This window comes from Carettochelys insculpta, chromosome 6 (genome assembly GCF_033958435.1).
Source record: "Carettochelys insculpta isolate YL-2023 chromosome 6, ASM3395843v1, whole genome shotgun sequence".
In the NCBI taxonomy this organism is placed as follows: Eukaryota; Metazoa; Chordata; order Testudines; family Carettochelyidae; genus Carettochelys; species Carettochelys insculpta.
In genome coordinates this window covers 92998186-93023430 of record NC_134142.1, presented here as the reverse complement: position 1 = coordinate 93023430, position 25245 = coordinate 92998186, and the positions used below count along the sequence as shown (strand labels likewise).

The 25245-nt window shown below is 40.6% G+C and overlaps 1 protein-coding gene across 1 annotated transcript in view; it reads left to right on the top strand.

Annotated features, from left to right (window-relative positions):
• KIAA1549L (KIAA1549 like) overlaps nucleotides 1-8818 on the top strand; it is a 213262-nt gene extending 204444 nt beyond the window's left edge. Inside the window, exons 19-20 of the mRNA XM_074998972.1 lie at nucleotides 5418-5569; nucleotides 8353-8818. Of these exons, the coding sequence (XP_074855073.1) occupies nucleotides 5418-5569; nucleotides 8353-8634 (434 nt within the window). The 3' untranslated portion in view covers nucleotides 8635-8818. The remainder of the gene's footprint in view (nucleotides 1-5417; nucleotides 5570-8352) is intronic.
• The last annotated feature ends 16427 nt before the right edge of the window (nucleotides 8819-25245 follow it).

Here is a 25245-nt window from a genome sequence, read left to right as displayed (position 1 = left end):
TTATCTTGCTGTTTGAGAAAATGGCAACTTCAGAATGACTTAGGGACAAAGAAGGGATTCTAGTGCTCTGACTAGATAAGCACGAGTTTTAAATATATCTGTGTTGCCCCAGATCCCAATTCTGCCTGGAGCAGCAGAAAGTTGCCCTAATTCAGATGAAAATCCTGTCCATTAATTTTAAACTACAGATTTTTTTTATGCCTGCAGCATAGGTGGGACTAACTTCTGATAGTGCATTGTCATTTCAAAGAATAACTAAGTGACGTCCTTATTTAGCATGGGCATAACTAACTCTAAATGCTATTTGTGCAATACCAAAAGATCTACTTAAGGCAAGAAGCCATAGTTGTTCAACCATATGGTAGGAAGAAACTGAACATCCTCCCCCACCCCCAAACACCACTGTGGAGTGAAAGCCAATTTTTTTAAAGCTGTACCTCCATATTCAGTTGTGATTTTACATTATATTTTGAATAATCCTGAGCTCCGGGGGACTGTCCCCAGGCAATGTCATAGCATGCACGTTCCTAGTATTTGTAGGCTCTTGGAAATTCACACAGAAAATGTCATTTTTGTGACACCATGTTGACCCAGAAGGTAACTGCACCTGTCTGATCAACAGTTAAGTGCGTCTCCCATCACTACCTGCTGCATATATGCTAAATACAGTGCCTGCTTTCTATGTTCTGGACACGATGACTGTGTTTGTAAGGGCTTAGTAAAAGATCTCTGGCCAAATAAAGTGATGTTCTGCTAACAAATGGCTTTGATAGTCAGTGGTATGGATATGCCAGAATTGCAGGAGTTTGGGCTTTCCTATTTGAACACACACTGACTAAGGGAGAAGGCAGCCTCACCAGGCAACCAAAAGTCTATGCAGAAGTTATGTGGAGATTCACACATTTCATGGAACTGGAAGGGACCTTGGGAGGTCATTGAGTCCAGTCCCCTGCCCCTTTTGGCAGGGCCAAGCACCCCCCTCCTTTCTTTAAAAATCTATTTGCCCCAGGTCCCTAAATGGCCCCCTCAAGGGTTGAGCTCACAACCCTGGGTTTAGCAGGCCAATGTTCAAACCACTGAGCTGTCCCTCCTGAGAATAAAGTGTAAACACTGGGACACTTGAAGCCATAGCCTCTTCTCATTTGAAATGATGGGGTAAGAGAGATAAGAAGGTGGATACTTTTTTGGAGTGGTTGTAGATTTTGTAGGAACAGTTGAAATACATAGTTGTTGCAATCTGATGTATTCCAAAGAGCAAATGTTTACTTTTCTTAGGCATCTTAGAGCCCTACAGCAAAATTATGTTTGAGAGGGAGGAATTAACTACATCCAGAGATGGAGAAGAACCTTAGCAAAATCACTCCTGCACTCCCCTCCATGTGATACAATTTAACAGGAGGCTTCTAAGTCACACCTTATGCACACACAACCCATCCAAGGCATCTTAGGACCTATCTTCAACTGCTATGTCTCAGAAAAGCTACACTAAACTCTTTGTTGCTGTGTTCACTTATAGCTCCTGAGAACTTAGCCCGCTAATTAGTATTTGGCCTTCCTCCCTCTTCCCCATTACATTTGTCTGTTACTTTTCAGAAGCATTTTAACTGTATCCATTGGACATTATTTTTGTGGTCATGGCTGTATAAATCAAGAAGGCCTGTATCGTCACTGGCCTTTCCCAAGAAGGTGAATGGAGTGGGGAGGGTCTCAGTGCTTTTTTGGGGTGGAGGGGCTTTTTATGAGAGTTGTTGGTATTAAAGAAATTCATATGCTTCTTGTATCTTTCAGTTTCTATGCTTCTTGTGGCTAGTGGTGGTGTTAGCTGCACTGGCCAGAAAGTAAAGTGCTACATGCTGAAACCTGCAGTAACAGAACTTTAAAATGTATAGAAATTAACTCATTTTACAGTGCATTCTTACCAGCAGGGATGAACAAAACTTTGGGCCTGAGGACCACATCAGATATGGAAACTGTACAGAGAGCCTGGATAGGGAGGACTGGGGAAGGATATGCCCCTTCAAACAGCTGACCAGGTTCAGGGAGGAGCTGAGCCTGTGGCGTTGGGAGGCAATGGGGATAGGCCAGGGTCTAGCCTTACTGAGTGGTCGGTGATTGGCGCACTGCCTGAGAGTTGGCTTGGCTTCTTCCAGCAAGGCTGTACTGACCCCATTGCCTGGCAGGAGTTTGGGAGCTGGACTGAAGTGTCAGGCAGGCTGGATATAGCACATGGGCCACAGTTTGTGCCCCCACCCCCCACGCTTCTTACCAGAGTGCTCCTTCCAGCAGCATGCAGTCCAACATCTCCTACATCTGTTTTCCAGCTGCTCTTCACTGCTTCATCCATCCTCCGACACCTTCTGGGTTGCACATACTTAATCTTCTAGCTTGGTCTGATAGTTCTATCTCCTATAGACATCAAAAGTGCAAAATAAGTATGAAACAACAAACACGAACACTACCCCTTTTCTGGGGGAGATGTGCTAAACACCAGTCTTGGTGCTGGCCAGTTTCTCTCCCACAGAAAGAGCTCTGCATCTGGTACCTTTACTTGCTCCTTAGCAGCTTTCCAGGGCTTTTGATTTTTAAACTCCTCCCTGAAAGCCTACTTCCAGCTCCAGATATCCTAATTTTGGCTAATGGCCTGTCTTGTATGGAGGCTTGTGTGCCCTGTTACACTAGCAATGTAATGACTTCTAGTCTTCATAGAAATCAGAGAACGGGTCTGATCCTTCTTTGGCCTACAAAGGCAGAATGCGTGTGTCAGTTTGGAGTAGGGGCAAAAGTAGTGAAAATTCAGTACAAAGAGAACTCTGCTCCCTCATGAATAGGGTCCTGCCATGAGTGCAGAGAATTGCATTAGATGGCCTCTTGAGATCCCTTCCTGGTCTACAATTCTATGACCACTGTTGATAGATACTGGAGTCAAGAGATAATGACTGTTCTAGTGATTTGCTCATATGCATAGATTTTCCCTAGCAGTACTTGTTGGGTCAGCTGTGGAGGCATCTAGAATGGCACCTTTGTGTCACAGTATATAATCCCCTGCTGACCTGCTGCCTATTTAGTTCCTTCTTTCTGACAGTGGTGGTTTTTGGGGCTATCGACTTCTTGCTTTGCTATTTGTTCATTTTAGTGTATACAAGTGTTCTTCCCTAGTATAGTTATTATAGTAATGTAGTTTGAAAGTTACTGGGGGGGGGGATTCCCCCCTTTTTTTCTCTGTAATTCATGCGGAAAACATATTCCTGGAGATGATCCATGTGCTGCTTACTTTACGAGCCAGGCGAGACCAACACATATCTAAGATGCATATCTAACATGGACACAAAATGACATAGCAGATTACCTCAGCCACACCTTCAATGCCCATGAGAGGGTCCCTCAGGGTGGATGTCACCGTTTATGTTTTCCATAGGTGGGGTCATCCCCATGTCAATCTGTTGTTCACAACCTGGCAACAGAAAGTATAGTCCTGCTTCTTTCAGCACCACAGCTGTGGCTCCATAGAGGACGCCTTTCATCTTTCATGGTTGGGACACCTCCTTTGTGTTTTCCCTGCTCCCCATCCTGTTAATACACAAGGTGCTCCTCAAAATCCATCGGGACATGGCAGCAATCATCCTCAGCACTGCTATGGCCCAAGCAGCACTGGTCCACCATGCTGCTGACCTTATCAGTCAACAGACCGGTGACACTCCTGTTCCCAAGAGTTCATAACTCAGGTTCATGGCCAGCTATAATACCTGATCCTGGAGTCCTTCCTCCTTACAGCGTGGAAACTCTATGGTTGAACATTCATGAGATGTAGTGCTCTGACTTGGTGAGAGAAGTCTTATTCCTCCCCACACAACCTACTTGGCAAAGTGGAAACGTTTCTTGATCTAGTCTCTGCAACGGGGTACATCCCCGCAGCAAGCAACTATCCACTTGCTACTCGGTGACCTTCTGCACCTGAACCATCAAGGACTAGTCGTTTTTTGGATTAAAATCCACCTCACAGTCCTCTTGGCATTCCATCTGGGCTCAGAAGGCAAATCTCTCTTTGGCAAGCCCATGGTAGTATGCTTCCATAAGGGTGTGGACAGACTGTATCCCCCAGGCACAATACTCAGTCTGGTCCTCTCCTGGCTCATGGGACCACCATCTGAGCCCCTGACTCCCTGCCCCATCCTACCTCTCCTACAAAGTGGGTTTCCCGGTAGCTATGGCCTTAACCAGGTGGATATTTGAGCTGCAAGCACTCACCCAAGAGCCCCTGTATGCTATCTTTTATAAAGAGAAGATGCAGCTGTGCCTATATTCCTACCAAGGTAGTGTCGCTTTCCGCCATCCATCAGGGTGTCTTTTTGTTGGTGTTCTTCTAAAAATCCTATACCACCAACAGGGAGCAAGCCCTCTTTTCCCTAAATGTGAGATGTGCCCTGGCTTTTAATATCAACCACACCAAGCTGTTGCACAAATTGACAAAGCTCTTCATAGCCATAGATGAGAGAATGATGGGACTCCTGATTACATTCCAACACTTCATGGATAACATGAGGTGTACTAAAACCTGCTATGTCCTGGCTAAAATCGCAGCTCTGGCATTGATGGCCCATTCCATCAGAGTGCAGCCAGCCTCTGTGGCATTCCTGGTGCAGATTCTTATCCAGAACATCTGCAGAACAGCACTGTGGTCCTCCATACACTCCCTGACATCCCATTATGCTGTCACCCAGCAGACACAGGATGATGCAGCATTCAGTAGGGTGGGTCTGCAAACAGTGACGCACTGAAATCCAACACCTCCTCCCTACAAACTGCTGGTAAGTCACATGTTGGAATGCACATGAGCAAACAGGTGAAGAAGAAAGAACAGTTACTTGCCTCTCACAATAGTTGTTCTTTGAGATGTGTTGCATTCCAAATCCTCCTGTTTCTCCCTCTGCTGGAATACTCTGGCAGGAAGGGACTGAGTGGACAGCAGATTGGTAGAGGATTGTGTACCATTCCATGAAGGCACTGCTCCAGGGGGCTCCACCACTGACATAGCTAGGGAAAAACCTTCCTGTGACCTTGCACACATGCATGTTGGGATGGACGTGAGCAACACTTCACAAATAAGTTACTTGGCGTATGAAGTGAGTAGCCAGCCATATTCACTATGCTCCCTGTTTCTGTGCATTCTTCCCGAAACAGGTCTACCAATATGCTTCACTCCTGACCTACCACGTGGAGTGCTTGGCTACTCTATTCTGCCTTTTTAGAAAGGGGATCTGTGCAGCTGATGGGAGCAATCATAGTGTTTGATGTCATTAACATTTTGAGAAAGACTCATTGTATCTCCTTAGACTGTTTCAGATACATTTTGTAAGGATGCTCTAGGTTTATAGCTAAGATTATCAACCATTAATTGCCTCTATGCTATTGCTTGACAGGAAATACAGTACCAGCAGTGTTTGCCATACCAGCAGCAAGCCGACCTGGATTCACAGGCTATTTCATCCCAACACCATCCACAGCATACAGGAATCAAGCCTGGATGCCTTATGCTGGAGATAATGAATTACCAGGGCAATGGGCAGACTCAGTAAGCATTCATGTTTTTCTCGGTTATGTGATTTACCCACAGAGTACATCTAGGTGGTGAAAACAGAACTTAAGGAGGCTGGAAATTTGAACAGGAGAGCTCTCCCCATGTAAGGAGAATCTGCAGCAGTGTGAAATTAGTAGAAATGCCATAGAAATGGGGAAGAGAAGATAGGCTCCCCTTCCCACCCTAACTCCACTGCACCTGATCCCTCACTAGCTGCTCTAACTTCTGCTTGAGGGATTGGGAAGCCACAGTTGGCTACTTACAGCTCTCCACTGTCTCCGATTGTAGGACAGAGTCGGGACAGAAGCGTGTTTAGCTGTTTGCATGTCTGCAATGTCAACTGACTATTTTACATGAAACTGTATTGGGATCAATTCAGCAGAAAGCCACCATTCCATTTAAGAGGGGCAACCTGCACCAGGTGTGTGTTGCAAAGGTTCAAGGGAACCTTGGCCATGCTCGTGCTCCGTATTCCAGTCACAGGCTTGGGATGTGGCACAGGAGGTGCTGTGGTGGATCTGTACTCTCTTAGCATTCCACTAGGTAATGGGACTGGCACAAAACAGCCAGAGCATTGCCTGGGATTAAAGGCATGAGACAGACATAGTATAAGAATCTCACATTATGGAAGAATTGTATTTTGAGGAGAGATCAGGTCCTGAAAAGTTGTGAATGTTTCATAGCTGAGGAATAGCATAGAATAGTGTGTGGAGGAGGAGGAGGATACAAAAATGCAACCCAAGAGATAGGTTTTTGTTTCCCTACAGGTAAAAAGTTGATTTTTTTAATAAAAGAGACGAAAGACTAGACTTCCTGTTGCTTGTTTAGCCCAGATGAGCCTGAATATAAGTAGTTATAGGACACTTAGAATCAGAACAGATAGTGTTCAGTGAAAGTAAACTAGACTGATAATTTTGGACTTCTATTTTGAAAACGTGGGCAACATATGTAATTTTTACCTCCTTCCTTCATTGGTCTTGCTTTCTGTCAGTAGCACAAGGTAGTAACATGCAGATCTTATTTGCCAAGCAGTGGGTACTACCAGCTGTGAAGAGGGTGAAGGGAGCTGGAGGGAAACTCCAGCCTGCTATTCCTCCTTTTTTTTTTTTTTTTGGAAGGTGATGCACTCTAGTAAGGGAGCAGCGGTGGGTGTTGGAGGAGCAGCACAGCATAGGAACCCTAACTCTAAGTGACCTATGCATGCAAACACTAACTTTAGTGCAGGGAACATTATATGTAGTAATTCTGACCCTGTTGTGAGGAACAGTAGTGGGGCAGCTGCTTCATCCAGTAGCCCCATCTTTCTATGTGAGGAGGCAGTGCAAAAGAAAGGTGGGTGTCCCAAAAGATCATTTTGGCAGGAAAAGATATGAATCCCTCTCCTAGAAAAGAAGGCAGCAGATTTCCTTCACCTGCATCTACTCTTCAGAGCGTTTAGCCTCTACCTTCTGGTAAGCACGCAGCTGGCATGTCCTCATGAGCCTGCAGCCAGCAAGTATAAGCAAGGGAAAGAAAAGAAACATTTAAGGAGGTTTCTTTTTTTAAAACAAACAAACAAACAAACAAAAAACCTCATCCTGCCCCCAGGTGATTTCTAACATGCCCAGAGACCTCCTGCATCTGAAAATTGTCACTGTGGAATAGACTCACAATATGGTAAATTCCATATGTTCAAAAATCATGAATTAGTGCTCAAGCATTATGAAATTAAACATAAAATGCTGGAGGTTTTTCTTTGTCTTCTGGTTTATGAGGCTTTAGAATTCAATTGTGGTTGCAGGAAAAAAAGCTTGAGAACAAGACTCAAAAGTTAGAACTTTACCTTTTAAAAAATGAAAACTGAGATACTTCACTAATTATATGCTTCCTGGAGCTGGAACTTTAGAAACACCAAAGATTTGGTGAAATTGTGGGACTTTACTTTAAGATTAATTTGCTTTAATGCGTTACTTTCTCAAAGAAAATACAAGATTTGAAGCTTTAAAAATTTAGTAGAGGAAGGGAAACGTGTCTTGTGGGGTTATGATCGTCCAAGCAAATCTTCAGTTGCTGCTGCATAAAAGCAATAAAATAGTGACCTCTTGTGGTTTTTATACATTCAGTATAAATGTTTGCTATGTGATCATTCCAATAAACAGTACATTCTTTTGGCTGTATTTAAATGCCACTTCTGTTGGGTACGCAGGTAAATACTTTGCCTGATGGATTTTACATTTTGTTCAAATGGATGGAAATACCTTGAATCTTGCGTAGCATATGTAATCTGAAGGAGTAGATTTTTGAAAGATATTTGTCTCTCTCAAGATGAAAATAGACACCTGATGGGTTTTGTTTGAAGTCTCTAAGCAGTTAGGTGTCTAACGCCTATTGATTTCAATAGACATTTGACTCCAACACACATGCCTGTTTGGGTGCTTTTCAGAATCCCACCAAATGCCTATTTGTAACTTTAGATACCTAATATCTTTGAAAAATCCATTCCTTAGTGACCAGATTTTCAGGAGTTCATTACCCAAGGTTTCCCATTTATCACCTCTATAAAATGGCCAAATTTCCAAAGGTGCTTAGCTGTCAACAGTTTACCCAACAGCTATCGTTGTTCTTCATGGAAGCTGCTGACTGCTGAACACTTTGGAAATTCTGGTAACTTCATTTAGATGCCAAAATGGGAACTAAATTCATTTGAAAATCTGTCCCCATGTCCTCTTCTAAAGTATTAGGTTATGTCATAGGTGACCTGAAGGCCAACTACTTTGTGTACTTGCTCTCTTCTGTAGGTTCCACTCCCTGGTTACATAGAGGCTTATCCACGATCACGCTACCAACATAACTCTCCTTCAAGACTTCCACGCCAGTACAGTCAGCCAGCAAACATGCATCCTAGTCTGGAACAGGCTCCCTTGCCTTCTACTGCAGCTTCTCAACAGAGCCTATCAGAAAATGACCCTTCTGACACACCCCTAACCAACATTTCTACAGCTGCTCTAGTGAAGGCGATAAGAGAGGAGGTTGCTAAACTGGCCAAGAAGCAAACAGACATGTTTGAGTTCCAGGTCTAATACCTTTGTGCACAGTGTTTGTATCACTTAACTTCTTGTAGCCAAGGAAGTAAGTCACTCAATTTTCATTTGAAAACTTGCTGCACCTTGTGCCAAAGTGATGGAATTTTTCGTCTGGAAGATTATCAGTAGGTGATTGTGAAATGGAATGAAATAGAACAAGAGGACTTGAAGTTATGTGCTGTGTTTGCTGGATAAGGAGATGCTGCCAGGCACCATTTCAATACTGATAAGTTTTATGTATGTGACATGTTTGTCACTTTGCCCTTGTCCTATGAACCTTTGTCACTAGGATGATATTAAACATTTGTCAGTGTAATGCTACAGTCTGTTAAGAATTGGGGGCACAAAAGTAGAACTGTCTAAAATAACTTCTGCATGTCAATTCTATTTCTGTAATTAAAGAAGAAAGTACAATAGTACTGGGTAAACTAAAGGCCATGATTCTTCTACTGTACAGTTCATATTAATAGTTCATTACAAATAAGCAGGGCTGAATCCAGCAAAATAAATTCAATCCTTTCTTTCCAGAGACCACATTCAACCCACAGGAATTTGATGTGAATAAGTAATATAAATAATTTACCCTGTAAATAGTCCCCACTCTCACTCTATCAAGATTGCAAAGACCAGAAAGAAAAGAAGACTGTGAAGAGAGTTAATTGTATTTGGGTAATTTGTGACTTCAGTGTTTGCTAATGCCACTGTTGAGTTACAGAGAATGTATTTGCGATATTAAGAGAGCCTACGCTGCAGGATGGGAAGGAAGACTAACAAAGGAAGTGGGTGCTAAAAGCTTTCAGAAACCCACACATGAAAAACAGTTATTTGAGTTTTGCCCTACATTTGAGAGGTTTTCATTCTGAATGTATTGTGAAGCTGGTAAATTTGAGAACCTTGAGCAAATCTATCCAGCCTGGAATAATGAACACCTGCTTTGACAAGAAAACCTCTGTTTAACACAGTGCTTTGTTCTCTTTCTTGAACAATGACATCTAGTAAAGTGATGCTAGAGAATGCTATCTGATGCTGTGATTGACTTTGACTACACTGCAGCAATGAATACATGAACTGTGGAATTTTCAGTCTCTGTAGGAAATTCTGAATGTAGAGGTCCTGATGATTACATTAAATTGTAAATAAGTAAACACGTATGTGGATTTAACAAATTACTATTGTTCTGTGAAAAGGGGATTATTTGCTGAACTTACAAAGACTGTAGACTGCTCAAGATAAAGTTTTATACTGCACTGTTGTCTGAATCCAACCTCCAAAAAAACCCTCAAAACAGCAGAATTTGATGTGAATTCATCTTTTGCAGTCCCGCAACATCATTAGGGGAGTCTGAAAAATGCTTCCAGTTCCTTTGGTAATTTAGCTTTGGGAACTGAAGTTGCTTATGAGTTACTGTGTTCTAGGCATGTTTGGCTGGTGGACTTAATGATAATGTTGTTCATCCTTTTAATTTATTCAGCTTCATGAGCTATTTTATCAGGTCATTCACTTTGTGTGATGAGTTTCTTTGGTCTTTTCTGAGGTGAGGAAAGGAGCTTGGTTTAGCTTGATAGTCATCTGAAAAAAACTGGACAGCAAAAGAAAAGACTGGAATGGGACATTGAAATTGCTGAAGCACAAACTTTTAAAACAGAGCTATTTTTTCAAAAAATTAAAAAAAAAACCCATTCCAGATGGTGATGTATAGCTACCCTGGAAAAAACCTCTCTCTTGCTCTAAGTATTCAGAGATTTTGGAATGCTAGTTGATCTTTAAACAAATGTGAAATTTCATTTTTGTTACTTAATTAGATATAAATGAAATGTATTTTTGTAATCTCTATGTAAATACATGCTGTATATTTATACAAGTGACCAATCTGTTGTGGACAGAAAATTACCATAAAACAGATGCAAAAAAGAAAAAAAAAAAGCATCAAGGAGCTGTATGAGTAAAGATTGATATCTGATGCCTGGCATACACAAATAGATGGTTGGATCACTTGAATGAACAAAGCACCAAAGAAACTCAGCCTTTCATATAAATATGAATCTAATGAAGACAGACTGGTAGCTCAGTTCCTTATCAACCAATTAATATTTATCTCATGAGTGTTCACAATGCATCCAAATGTCTTTGTGTTAATTGCCATCTCCCTGAAAATATGACATTTGAAAGTGAAGTGTTATAGCCATTGGGCCAAATTCTGTTTGCCATGAGCAGGACTAATTCCCATGGGCTTTAGTAGAAACTGCACTCACTCACACCGTGGCTGAATTTGTCTTTATCTTTGGGCAAGTTTCACCATATATTTTTAATTTAAACTTTAGCTTAGCATTCTCTTAGAGAGACAAAACTATGGTGGAAAAGTTAAATCAACTACCCCACCTCCTTCAAGCTGAGGAAGAATGTTTAGCTCTCCAAACTTAACTCCATTTGGGACTGAAAAATTCCCTGATTTACTTTAAAAAACAGCACCACTATAGTGCACTTTACTCATAGATGCATTTTAATCTTTTCATTTATTATGGATTTTTATCTTGTTTCTAATGTTTCTGTAGTTCTTTTAAAAACTGCAAAATAAGTTTGTACGAAGACAATAAGGACACACCTGGAAAGAGAAGTCATGTTATAATATTTATGCTATCTGAGCACAGTGCAATGACACAGTGAAAATGCAGTGTACAAAAAATTTGTAAAATAATAAACATTTTGTATGCCAGCAGTTGCAATATAGTTTTTCAACAGTGATTTAAAACAAGAAAATAGATGGTATCTACCAGTTAGAGTAGCAGTCTTATCAGAAGTATGTTGATGCCATTTTTTTTTTTTTTTTTTTTTTTTTACTAGAAAAGACCTAGCCTGAAAATGACTACTGAGCTCAGCTCACAAATCTTTAAATAGAATTTCCATGTTAACACTTCAGGGTTTTGTTGATAAGAAATGGCTGTATCTTGATCAACGTCTTGTCTTCAGATTTGTAAATCATCGGTTAAATACAAACGCCAGTCCTGCCTCAAACGGAGAAATAATGCTGAAGTACCTTACAGTGTATGTACTATAACACTCTGTAAACTGTATCTAATACGTGTTCTCTGTAATTTAATTGTAAAACAGTAACCTGAGGTAGATAAGGGGATGTGATTTGTTAAAGGGACATTGTTTTCTGAGGGAACCAATTGATCTGGGTTCTGAGAGACATCTGGACAGTATTTATCTCTCATTGTGTCTCTATGGCATTACATGGTAATCCTATCTAATCTGTAAAAATGAGGAATGGATATTAAAGAGAATCATAGGCTTATGTCTCCACTAGAGAGTTTTGTAGACAAAACTCAAGGGGTGTCTACATACAAAATGGGGTTTTTACGCAAACTGTCGACAAAGAAGCTGTGTAGGTGCTCAGGGGCCTCTTTTGTCGACAGACAGGGATGAAAAGATCAGTCTGCTTTTAGGTGTAGACAGGATTGGTTGACAGAAGTTTTGTCAGAACAACTCTTCTGACAATAACTTGTGTCGATAGATGCTTCTAGTGTAGATGTAGCCATAGTGTCCTTGTGCATATAAAATAGGTTCACAGTAGCTATGGCACAAAATTATTAGAGACCAAACATGTTCAGTATAATACCAAGAATAATAGTGTCAATGCAGTCTGGGATCAATAGGTCTCTTTGGGGCAAGGTGATTCCTGAAGTGTAGGAAGTTCTGAGCTTACAGCAGCTTCACTGCTTTCCATTGCTGAGGATCACCGAATATCAGTTACCATGGGGTGCAATGGAAATGACTGCCTTAAGAGAGCCTCTGAATTAAAGACCTTAACTCCCACCATTTTCTGTGGCCACAATAAGCTGTATTTATTATTGGAATTCCATGTAGAGATATACCTATGTCATAGAGCTGGAAGGGACCTTTGAGGTCACCAAGCCCAGTCCCCTGACCACATAGCAGGACCTATCGCTATCCCTGACAGATTTTTTTTTTTAAATCTATTTGCCCCAGACACCTAAGTGGTCCCCTCAAGGATTAAACTCACAGTCCTGGCTTTAGCAGGCTAATGCGCAAACCACTGAGTGATGGGAGGCAGTTGAAGTTAGGTCAGGCTTCTGGTTACTAAGAGTGTTCTGGACATGACATATAGTATGCTGGTATAGATTGTACATGTCAGTCTAATATATTTGAATTAAATTTAAAGAAGTATTTAATTCACTTAAGATATAAATCAAATGGATTTTAATCCATTTGTGTACAGATATACTGTATCCTTATTACATAGATGGTGGCATTTCACACATTGTAGTCAAATCGCACAGGTATAAATGTCTGCAAAAGCACAAGGCAGGGAGGGTTATGCTCATTAAATTCGGAGCTGATGACTCACTTAAGTGTTGACAAAACAAAGCAGCAGAAATGTAGCACTTTAAAGACGAACAAAATCATTTATTCAGTGATGAGCTTTTGTGGGACAAACCCACTTCATCCCACAAAAACTCATCACCGAATAAATCATTTTGTTAGTCTTTAAAGTGCTACATTGCTGCTGCTTTGGTTTATAGGAGTACAGACTAACATGGCTACCTCTCTTGTTATTAAGTGTTCACAGTGTAACAGCCTTAATTTACACCGGGAACCTGGAAGAATCCCTAAGATTGCATGGATTAAACTGTAGGAGGAATCAGGCACATTGAGTGCACCAGTATTTTTGTCTTGATAGGGACGGAATTGCTGGGCCTGAAGAACTAGAATACAGCGCAATGGGTCAGAAATACAATGGAAAACTCGCGCGCGCAGAAATACCATTTATTCTAAGCATTCACATATTTGTACCAGGTATACTACTCTGTCTGTTGGATCAAAAACTCTCTCTGCTAGCCCACACGCATTTTTTATTGTTTAATAGATTGTGCCAAAATACAGCCTTTGGAGTAAATACTTCAAAATATGAGGTGGAACAAGATCCTTTGTCACCAGTCCTCTAAAATGGCTCCAAGGGAAATTATTGATGTGCTGAGCAATTTTCTCAAAGGCCTGAGGCTATGGCTAGACTGCAGGCTTCTGTCAACAAATCTTCTGTTGACAGACGTTTTGTTGACAGAGCATGTGTCCAGACTACAGATCTCTCAGAAGAGATCTGCCATTTGGGAGTGTTCTGTCAACATCCCTGTACACCTCGTTCTGTGAGGAAGAAGGGATGTCTCGACAGAGGGTTTTTTCTCAACATTTGGCCCAATGTGGATTGTCCCAATGTGGATGGGCCAAATGTCAGAAAAACCTCTCCCGACAGAACTGTTGGCAGGAGATAGGCAAATGCATTGCGCAATTTGCATATCTTTTGCTGACAGTTTGTGGCAATCTAGACACAAGCCCGAGAATTCAAGCTGTAATTTATCTGCATTTGTGTTATGAACATAATGTAATTTACAGGTAGTATTTTGAGTGTAAATATCATAGCAGTGCCAGTCTTGTTAACGGTCAATCATATTTTATGTGCCAAACTCTGTCGGGGGTTTAATCCTTGGACAAAATAAACTTTTGCTGTGGGATGCAGCTTTATTCTTGAACTGTGAGCCCAAGAACAGGGTATTTGTTTTATGAGGTTTTGCAAGATTGATGTTATGTTTCTTCCATGTTTTTAACATTGTAGGTGTGTAAAAAGCAAGACAACTAATTTCCTTGATTTAAATGCTTTTTAAACACTACAAATAGAATATGGTCAAACAATATAAAAGTTTGCTTGTGAAATGAGATTTTAAGTCTTTATCACAACATATGTACTGCGTATTCATTTGCTATTTTAAAAAGATGAATTTTATGAAGATCACCAAGTAAATGTTGAATCTCTTTAGTCTGGCACCCTGGGGACCTGACTGGTGCTCAACTAGAGAATTTGCTGAACCACAGTAGGTCAATATTATCTAGAGCATGATTAACACTTCTACTGCTTATTGGGTTCCTAGAAGATATTTAGGAGCAAATTAGAGCTAAATAGCGGCACAGAACACTAAGAGCCAGGACTGTGTCTGTAAACGATTTTATGGGATTATGGGAAATGTAACCAGATATCCACTTCTCATGGATGTGGCCAGCTAAAATCATGCCAGGCCATAGATGTTGCCAGACTAGAGAAGTTCAACCTCTAATTCATGTTTGAAAATCATCCCTGCAAGAGCTCTGATGGGAAATGACACAAAACTAATTCTCTGGGCCTAATTGTGTTTTCACATGAACCATGGAAAAACAGGAGTAACTACACAGAAATTAATAAGTAATTTTTTTCTTCCTCACACAGCATAGCCACTTCATACTGCTTAGGCTGTGCAAAACAGCTACCCTAATGAACCACCTGGAGAGTTCCAGTGTACTAGGGCAGGATCAGCTGGGATCAAACCAGTGTAGCATAGATGCCTTGTTGTAGGTGGGACAGGTGGATGACAGGTCAGACTGGAGTGTGCTGTTACAGCTGCTCATTGTTAACCATTACAAGAAGAGTCGACTTCAGCAAACCTTAGGCCTCCAACCAGCCTTCCTGCCTCAGAATCGTGGGGCAGAAATTTGGCTTAGCACAAGATTTTTAGAAGTGTTTAGGCAACTACAGAAGAAGAAAGGAGCCCAATGGGGTTTTCAAAATGGGTACCTAAATAATTCATTAATCTCCATTTATACAGTAGACAACAATGGTGTCAAAGGAGTAGAAATGATAAAAACTGTCTTGACTAAGTGACATTTACAAAGGAGATCAAATAGTCAAGGCTATCCCTTAGGCTGCTGGGGCTCAATGCATTGCTGTGCCTTGTTCTCAAAACACCATGCCATACAATGTCATAAGTTAAAGTCACCCACTAGTGGGATGGAGCACTGGTTTTAGCAGGTACCAAAGGGACCATGTGAACAGTGCCTGTGTGCATGGTTTTGTTTTTGAACAGCTGCTTCTGACATACGCTCTTTCGCTCAAACAAATGGCTTACATTTTCAGAAATTACATTTTCAATCAGATGAACCAGCAACATAATGCAGCTTATGCCATCTGATTGACCAATGCCTAAGAAGCCTGACACCACTTTAAACCAGCAAGGCCATGTCAACACTAGCAAGTTCTTCTGAAATATTTTTTGAAAGAAGGGGATCTTTTGAAATATCCATCTGAACATCTACACACAGCGCATTCTTTCTAAATTAAATCAAAAGAATGCAGTGCTCCCTTCAAAAGCACTCTTCCACTCCCATTTCAGGAAGGGCATCTTATTTCAAAAGAAAATGTGTAGACTCTTCATTGGCCCTTTCTTTCGAAAGAGCAGTCTTCATGATGTCTGATTTTTCTATCCTCGGCCTGTTGCTTCAAAAGAGCGGGGCTATGTGGATGCTGTCTTTCAAAAGAGCAGATCACACCTTTGATCCTCTTTTTTGTGGATCCACTCTTTCGAAACAGATCTTCCAGAAGAACTTCTTTCAAAAGAGTGCTGTAGTGTAGATATAAACCAAATGGTGGGAGTTCTTTATTCCTGATGTGCATGGGCTCACAGGAAATGTGGGTTATGTTGGAAAGTGGCAGCACTGTTAGAATACAGCTGTTTGAAGTCAGTTTTATGTATTTTTTTCAAGTGGAGAATTTATTCCTGGTTTATCTTTGTTTAAAATACCTGTCAGCTAAATTCTGAGTATATGCACTGTCTTCAGCCTTGTCTACATTCTGCACTATGCAAAGTGCAAGAAAACACACAATTAGTTTCCACAGAAGTTCGTATGCCACAAAAATGTGATTTTTTTTCTTGACTTGCCCATTCAGCTCTTCCTTAGCTAGTGTAGTACTAGAAACACAATAGCATCATTAGTACTACACCATAGTGGTATTCAAACCCTTAAAAATAAGATGGATCTAGTCTTTATGAACATTAGGCCAGATGTCAACAACCCAGCACTGTTAACCCAACTTCAAATAATATTTTCTCTGTGGTGGTACTGGTCTTCTAAAAAATGTATACAGCATCAAAGAGTCTTCAACTTTTTGCTTCATTTAACACTTTACTTAACTTCTACATATTTTATGATTCTGCTTTCAAACTGGTGTAAATCAAAGGTAACCATGTAAATACTAGTATAAAACTGGTGTGACAGTAGAGTCAGGCTGCAAAGGTAACTATGGTGATAATCCATAGACCAGAGTCTTGTGTGCTGAAGTTGCTGATGATGTGGTAGAATATGTACTAAAACGCACACACAATCCCCTTCAACCATTTAAGCCACTATCAAAATTCCCCTACATTTTTCAAGGAGCCATAGCGAGCCCTTGTTTCTATCAGTGTATTAAGTTGCACAAGTATCATATAGTCTCAGAGGGGTAGCCCTGTTAGTCTGTAGCTTCACAAATAGCAAGCAGTCCTGTAGCACCTTAAAGACTAACAAATTTATTAGGTAGTGCACTTTTGTGGGTAAGAGACACTTTCTAAGACTGCCAATTTATTAGGTAATGTTACCTAAAGTTGTTAGTCTTTAAGGTGCTACAGGACTGCTTGTTATATGTGAAGTATCATACAGTTGTCTAAAGAGAGGATAGATTATTCAGTGGTTAAACCACGGGTTTGGGAACTGGAAGACTTAAGATCTGTTTTTGTCTTTCCTACAGCCTTTGTGTGTGACACTGAATGCATCATTTATCCTTGCTAAGCACCAGCTTCTCTAGGTATAAAAGGGGGCTAACGATACTGTGTTACTTCCCAAGCCTGTTGTGAGGTGCAGTTCATTACGTATTTTGAGATTCCTCTTTGGAAGCTGTTATAACAACCACCATATTTATTGTTGTGGGATTTTTCATCTGTACAGGAATCTTCAAATTGCATGTTTTATAAACAATGGAAAAAATAGTTATTCAAAAAGAAAAAAAACTCCAACTGTGTCTGTTTTGATATTTGCTATGAAGCATTTCCAGTATTAGCTTTTAAATTTTAGAAGAGTTTCCTAAGAGATATTACCTAGGTAAATTGCTTCCTTCTCCAGGCAAATCAACTCACACTTTAATTACAACATATTTTTGCATCTTTGAGTGATCAAAAAGACTAGCCCTGCATATAATGACAATAGTTATTTTATCTTTGTTCACAGCATGATTGTTCTTCACTGAAACAAATTGTGTAAATGAAAATTGTTCATGAGTTCTCAAATATTTGCCCATTTTCAAAATGGGCAAATTAGAAGTTTCGGAGATAAAGAAAAGTTGCGTAATTAAGAGTTTGTCTTACAAATTGCTGCTCAAAGTCCAGAGAAAGAGAATAATGAATATTAATACTAAGCTATGCAATTAAAATGAAATATCCAGGAATTGTATCCTTTTTCATTAAAAACATGACATGCACTAATGTTATAATTATACATATCACAGACAAATAAGCAATTAACATGTTTGGGTTATTACCAAATTAATTTTTCATTCTGAATTGCAGTGTGACTACAAAATAGAAGCATATGTTTTGACATAATTTAATGGTAGTGGGTTTAGCTTAGTTGAAGTTGTCCATGTTATTTCTTGGCAATTTGGCAAATTAAATAAAACATTGTCTTAAAACATGCTTTGCTAACTGGCGGTTGTTCCTCATGTGGTTTTTCCAATCTAGATGAGCTGCCCTGGCTGTCTTTTGGAGATTGTATATCACCATTATGCCTTACTTTTCTCTCTTTGATTACTATTTCCCTTTCTGTCTCACCCTCACAGTAGAGCATGCAACTGAAAAAAGTTTATTTGCAGCAGTTTAGGTGGTCCTTTGAAATATGCTGCCCTACCACACAGATATTTTGGAATCACTGAAGCTTCCAAGAAGGCAGAGTGACCTTCTGAGGCCCTGCTGCTCTCTCACAGGTAAAAACTGGAGAGAGGGAGAAAAGTAGGCTAAAAGAGCCAGGTGTTGGAGCTGTGATCATCCCTTGAAGGAGGTGGTGTGTGTTGCCTTGAAACATAGGACAAGAACCCAACCAGCAAGCATTACAAAATTTAGGGATGGCTTGTAGATTGCAATTCTCCCTTCTGGAGTTTCTGCTCTCAACTTGGGATCATTGTTGCAGTTAGCTGCTTCTCTTATACCTTGCACATTACCCTTGGCAGACGGGCAGAATCTGCAGAGGAAAGTCATTTACTCTTGCATGGATTTCTTTTCTTGTAGAGAGCATGCAATGAAGAGGGGCTGTTGCCAGATAATATTCCCTTCTCACTCCTTTTCTGGAACTCTTGACATTTGATTATCTGTGCTCATGTTGTAGTCATATGTTGGCCCAGGATATTTGAGACACAAGTGGGGGCTGATAGTTGCTTTTATTTGACCAACCTCTATTACAGAGAGAGACAAGCTTTTGAGTTTACACAGAGCTATTCTTCTGTTCTGGGAAGTTGTCACAATGTCACTGGGTAATGCATGTAGTTTACATATATTTCACCTTGACCATTCACTTGGGTGGCTCATAGAGTCTGGAACTATATGAGAAAGTTTATATTCTGTCAAAACAAAAAAGCAGTCCAGTAGCACTTTGAAGACTAACAAAACAATGTATTAGGCAATGAGCTCACTGCTTTTCTGTTTTGATAGAGTTTAGACTAACACAGCTATCTCTCTGTTGCTATATAAGAAAGAGTCAAGGAATTTCCCCTCAGAAATGACTCAGAACGGGGCCATTAATGGAGTCCATGTACAGCAAACTCTTTCATATTCAGCAGCCCTGGGACTGGGAGGTTGCCAGATATTCAAATATACTGGATAATAGAGAGGTATAGCTAGCAATGCATAACACTAAAGAAAAATAGGATGAGATATTAAGAAACAAACGAAAATGTATGCAGAGTACTTTATTTGCCAACAAGAGTAGTACTGTATACTAAACTTATACTGTATTTGCTGTATTTACTTTCACTATACTGTAGTTATGGAAAATGTAACTAAAATTTACTTACGGTTAAAATGCCACCTATTTGAGAGTTCCGGCTGATAGCATCCCAGCTATGAAAGTGTTTCCTGTAATGGGTTTCAGCTTTTGGGAATTTACTGTAAGTTAAATCACACCTGGGACTGCTTTATTTTTATAATTTTCCATCCTCCCCCCAGCAGGACTGGGGGAAAAAAATAGCATACAATAAATGTGTGAGAGAGAACCTCATGTACCTTTGTGATACTAAACAACTGAATCACAGAATCATAGGGCTGGAAGGGACCTCAGGAGGTCATCTAGTCCAGCCCCCTGCTTCAAGCAGGATCAGCTGCCACTAAGTCATCCCAGCCAGGACCTTGTCCAGCTGGGACTTAAAAACCTCAAAGGATGGAGAATCCACCACCTCTCTAGGCAACGCATTCCAATTGGTGATGCATTTCAAAGCATTCCACTTCCAATGCCCTCCTGGTGAAGTAGTTTTTCCTACTATCTAACCTACATCTCTCCCTCTTCAACTTCAGACCATTACTCCTTGTTCTGCCATCTGACACCACTGAGAACAGTTTCTCAGCCTTCTCATTAGAGCTCCCCTTCAGTAAGTTGAAGGCTGCTATTAACTCACCCCTAAGTCTTCTCTTCTGTAAACTAAACAAGCCCAACTCCCTCAGCCTATCCTCATAGGTCTTGTGCTCCAGCCCCTTAATCAATAACTGACATTAATTATTTGGATCAAGATTTCAATCTGTCCTACCTACCACCTCCTAGAAATCCTGCTTAATCTATCAGTTAGTGACTCCTGTTTGCCATCAAGTCCATTCTCCAGTTGTCAATCATCTACAAAATGTCTGGTTCTACTAGAGTGAAGGGATAGGTTTTAATTTTCTTGTTTAGTTAAAGTAGGGATGATAGGCCGTTAGCCCTAACCTTTCAAAAGTCAGAGGACTAGAATTCTGCACACCTCTTTGAAAATGGAAGAGGGAATGTTACTGTAAGACATTGCTTTTGAATTTTGTATATCAGCTGTTCCTGGGTAAAGTAAAGTAGTTCTAGTTTAAGACTATTTTACTTTCTAATGATCCTTTCTGGTGAGGCGAGCCTGATGTTGGGAGTATTTTGTGATAGTGAACTCAAGAGAAGAAGAGATTTGAAAGCTAGTGGACCTGCTTGCTTATTGCAAAGGAGTTTAAAATAGAACTCAAATGTTTTATTGTCTACAAATGTCTTAGTATCTAACTGTTCCCACCACATAGCTGCCAAAGTTGCTTCAGATTTCTGAAGTGAAATCATTCACTGCATTCCATGGAGAAAACAAAGGGTATTGCTATTGACACTCCACTTTCAGAGCGATGGGTATCATCGCTCAACCCTGAAGTTGGCTGTGGAGATGTCACAAGCTGCTCTTTGAGAAGCCTTCCTTGTTGCAAAGATGGAAGTGAAAGTGGACACTTTGCTGACATTTTTGATTCACAGGCAAATGGTTACTTTAATGAATGCAGTGCAGATGGATTGGTTGATTCACAAAGGTATTTACAAAATTGGTCTGAGAGGCACAAACCTTTAAATGTCCAGATAGCTTTTCCTAACTATTGTTTGCATGAGGCAAAAAGAATGTAAACAAGTAAGTTGGTATTCTCTTTCCAGTTCATATATTTTAAGGATGGCTAAAAAGGAAATCAGTAAACATATAAGGCTTTCAGATGAATTAACTAGTATAAAAATGCACGGCTGAGAACAAATTATTTGTAATAAAATTCAAGGAAACTAGAAAAGAAAAATAGAAGTAAATTTTGCATGTGCAATTAATCATTTTGATGTCATTAATACAGATTGTTTGTTTCATTTCCAAGGGTAGTTAATGCAACTATATTCAAACTGTAGCAATAATACATGCAGTTTATGCACATACACAATGCAATCAAGTGCATGCCCATAGTTCTGCTTATATTTCCAAATAAGTTTATTAATTATACTTTATTTGAGAAGTATAGTGACAGAAGCCCATCTGTGGTTCACTGCTCTATATCCATCCTTCCATTCTTGTCACACTTGGAATGCACTTTACCCCTCACACACTGATGTTGTGATATTTGTTTGAACAATGACATGTAATACACTGTTTGAAAGCTAATAACATATTGGTCATAAATGTCACTATGAAATGTTTGTAACAGCTTGGTAGATGACATTATGCATACTCTGATATTATGTCCTGAAGCTTGTAGATAAAGATGACAAAATAAACTTCTTCCATCTGAAGAGGAGATAAACTATGGTGGCAGCTGTCTGTGCAGGAAAGAAGGCTCTGATCTGCCACTTCTGTGTCAGTGAGCAGCTAATCTTCCTGCTGCTGTGTAAGGGAGAGAATCTGACCCTAAGAACATCTGAATGCCAGAGTGTCAGGTAGTGAGTTTCAGCTGATCTGACTATTCACCCTACCTCAACTCACTATGGTTATAGTCTGTGTCATTGGAAACTAACAATTCACTAGTACTATTGCACGATGCATGCAGAGAGAGTGTACAAAAACTTGTGAATGTGCTAGAATTATACTTTAAACATCTATTTGGCAAGTAATGCATAAGCACAGTCTGTCTTAAACAGGCTGATGTGCATTTGAGTTTCTGACCAACTAGTCTTCAGACAATGAAGTTTGAATTTTACATATTAGGTCAACAATTCAACCCAACAAGATGGGGAGGTGACAATAGTGTGGGGTGGTGGGAGAAGAAGTTTGCTTTGGCTTTTACTTTTAAGATGAATACATTGCAAAGGGGGAAGCAGAGGGATCTGAACTTGAGGTGATAAGCAGTTAAATCAACTGAGTGTATGTAACTGTTACTGTATTATACAAGGGTACAGAATTACATCTGTTTGAAAGCCAGTGGCATATATGTGATTAACAGTAAGGCTAAATGGATGCAGCAATGTTACATTTTCAAGTCTGTAGCCAAACAGGAAGAAACAGAGTCCACTCACCATGAACACCATTTCCTACTGCCTGTCTTAGAAATTAGTTCCACCAGAGTTCACTCCTTCCAGATCTTCTCTTCTGTATTGTTCTGCTGCCCTGCTCACACCTGGCCTGCAGGTTCCACTCTCTGGCTTGACTCTCTGGCTAAGTCATTAAACCCCTCCCCTTCCAGGGAATTCAGTAGTTTCACACCTGCTGGCTGACACCTACAATACCCTTGTCATCCCCAGTGGTGGTTATGGGAGAGCAGGCTAACCCTAGGGACCCTCAGTTCAGCAGATGTGGAATTTTCTCTCTTAGCCCTCACTGCTTTGTCCTTGGATTGCTTAATAACACACTTGATTCCTTCTCCAACCATACCCACTTTTCTTAGGCAGTGACTTCTGCCTGCTTTCCTGAAGCCTCCCCCAGCTGTATATTCCTGCAGACAGATACCCAGCTTTGCACAGCTGATCCAGTTTCTAGTTAATTGCCTCCATCCTAAAGTTCCTCTGCTTTCAGCCTAATTAGTAGATTGGGCCCACTTGGCCTAATTCATCTGTTGCTGCACTAGTGTGAGACACTGACTCCTTCACACTCCCAGAGCAGGGAGAAGACAGCTATTTACCTCTCTCATATAAATTAATAGTGGAAACAAAACAATGAAAGCCTTATTTATATACTGTGGGATAGGATGCTTACATTCCTACATCTTGAAACAATGTAATTCACCTTGGGATGGTATAATCAAAGACATTCATCACTTGACAGAAATAAAGCAATAGAGGGCCTGTAAAATGAGAAATATGGGTCTTTCAATGGCTAATGCTGAAAACTGAATATGGGTAAGTAACCAGCTTGGATGAAGTCTATGTTCTGCTAGATCAAGTTTTAGTCTTTTACGTATGTTTTTACTTGTATTTGCATGTAACCTTTTCTAGCTTTTTCTTTGACATCATTTACCATATCCTTTTATTAAAATTGCTTTATGTTGACTATAAGCTAGCTCTTAATACTGAAGTTTAAATGGAAGGGATGCGTTTGCCCCAGTTCACATGCGATATGCTTTCGTGTCTTCAGAGAAACAAATTAAATCTTATTGTTTCTGTGCGCTCCCCAGCAGAGGGCTGGGTGTTGTAGAGTGTGCAGGTTTGGCAAAATGTGATACATGTTGGGATTATTTTGTTGGTTGGAAGCTGGAGTGGGACTGTGAAGCTGTAGACAGGATGTAGTGGTGAGGAAGGTTGGCCAAGGGGCTGTACCTAGCATGCATGCACGTGCGCGCGCGCACACACACGCACCCCAGCTAGTTGTGAGTATCCTACAGTAGCAAAGCATTCTAAGGCATGCAGGATTGCAGGACAAGTGGTGACACAACCCCTCATTGGGCTTGATTGCACCCTGAATATTGTGACAGAGCTATTGAATAAAATATCATCCATGTCACTTAAGTAGTTTGATTTTTTTAATTGATGATTTATACATACTGGGCCAAGTTCCCCTTTCAGCAAACATGTACCTTCATATAAAGCCACTGTACTGCAGCAATGTGTCCTGCTGTGCTTAAAAAAGTTGTAATTTTCATTGTCTTGGAGCATGTGAGGGAAGGAAAATTGACCATGAAGTATTCTAATCCTTATGCTGATATGGCTGAGGCAGTACACAGTATAAAACAATTGCTCACGTTTTGTTCTGATTAAAGATATGGTCTAATAATCCCGCCCCCCACCATTTTATGGTCTGTCTCCTTAACTTTTGGTTCAGAACACATCAGCTAATGCCATTCCTTGCAGGGTGTAAAATTCTCCTAATTTTTTTAAAAAATACAAGTATGTTTTTCTACATAAATGCCTGTTTTGAAAATGAATGAAAGTAGTTGAATGGAACTGCATTTAGACCCCCAATTCAGAAAGATACTTATGTACACATAAGTAGTCCCACTGATGTCAGCAGTGCTGTAATAGGCATGGGACAGATTGTAACTGGGAGGCAGGAGTAAGGGACATCGACTAGAGAGCTCTTTGTTTGGGTCTCTGAAGTAGGGATGGGAAGTGTTAGTTTGGAAATGGTGGGTGAATGAAACTGTTTTGGGATTTGGGAAGATGGGGGTATTACTTTTGTTGCTTGAAGTGGGTGATTTTATAACGCAGCTGATTTGGAAACCTTTATTCATATGTCCTGCCTTTTGATGCTCACTATAAGTTGACCTAGACAGTGCATGGCAACACCATCTGCCATCTTGGGTACCTCACAATGTTGCTTTAAATTTAATATCGTTATCTTCAGCACACCTTTTGAAAGGTACTTGTCCACCTAATCTTCAAATGGGGAACTAAAGCCCAGAAAAACTAATAGCTATATTTTTAAGTGTTGAGGCCGGGTGTGGGGAACCTATGGCTCGTGGGCCAGATCCAGCCACCGTATTACCTTGATCTGGCTGATGGTGAGGCTCAAGGCTTCTCCCTGCAGTGGGAGAGCTGGTGCTCATGCTCCAGTCCTGCAGCAAGTCTTCTGAGCCTGTGCCCTGGCTCTTTCCCCTTACTCCCTCTGGCAGGGCTAGAGCACAAGCAGAGCCCTGATGCCCCAAACGGTGAGTGGGGGGCCAGGTCAGTGAGGTTTTTAATTTGCTTTCCTTTTTTGTTCTCATTTGGTGGCCAGGTCAGTGAAGTTGTTGGTTTGATATTTGCTTCTGAAGTTATTGGCCATACTGACATCTTGTGGCTCTTCTTGGATTGCAGTCAGCAGCTCTGTGCATTCAGTGTACC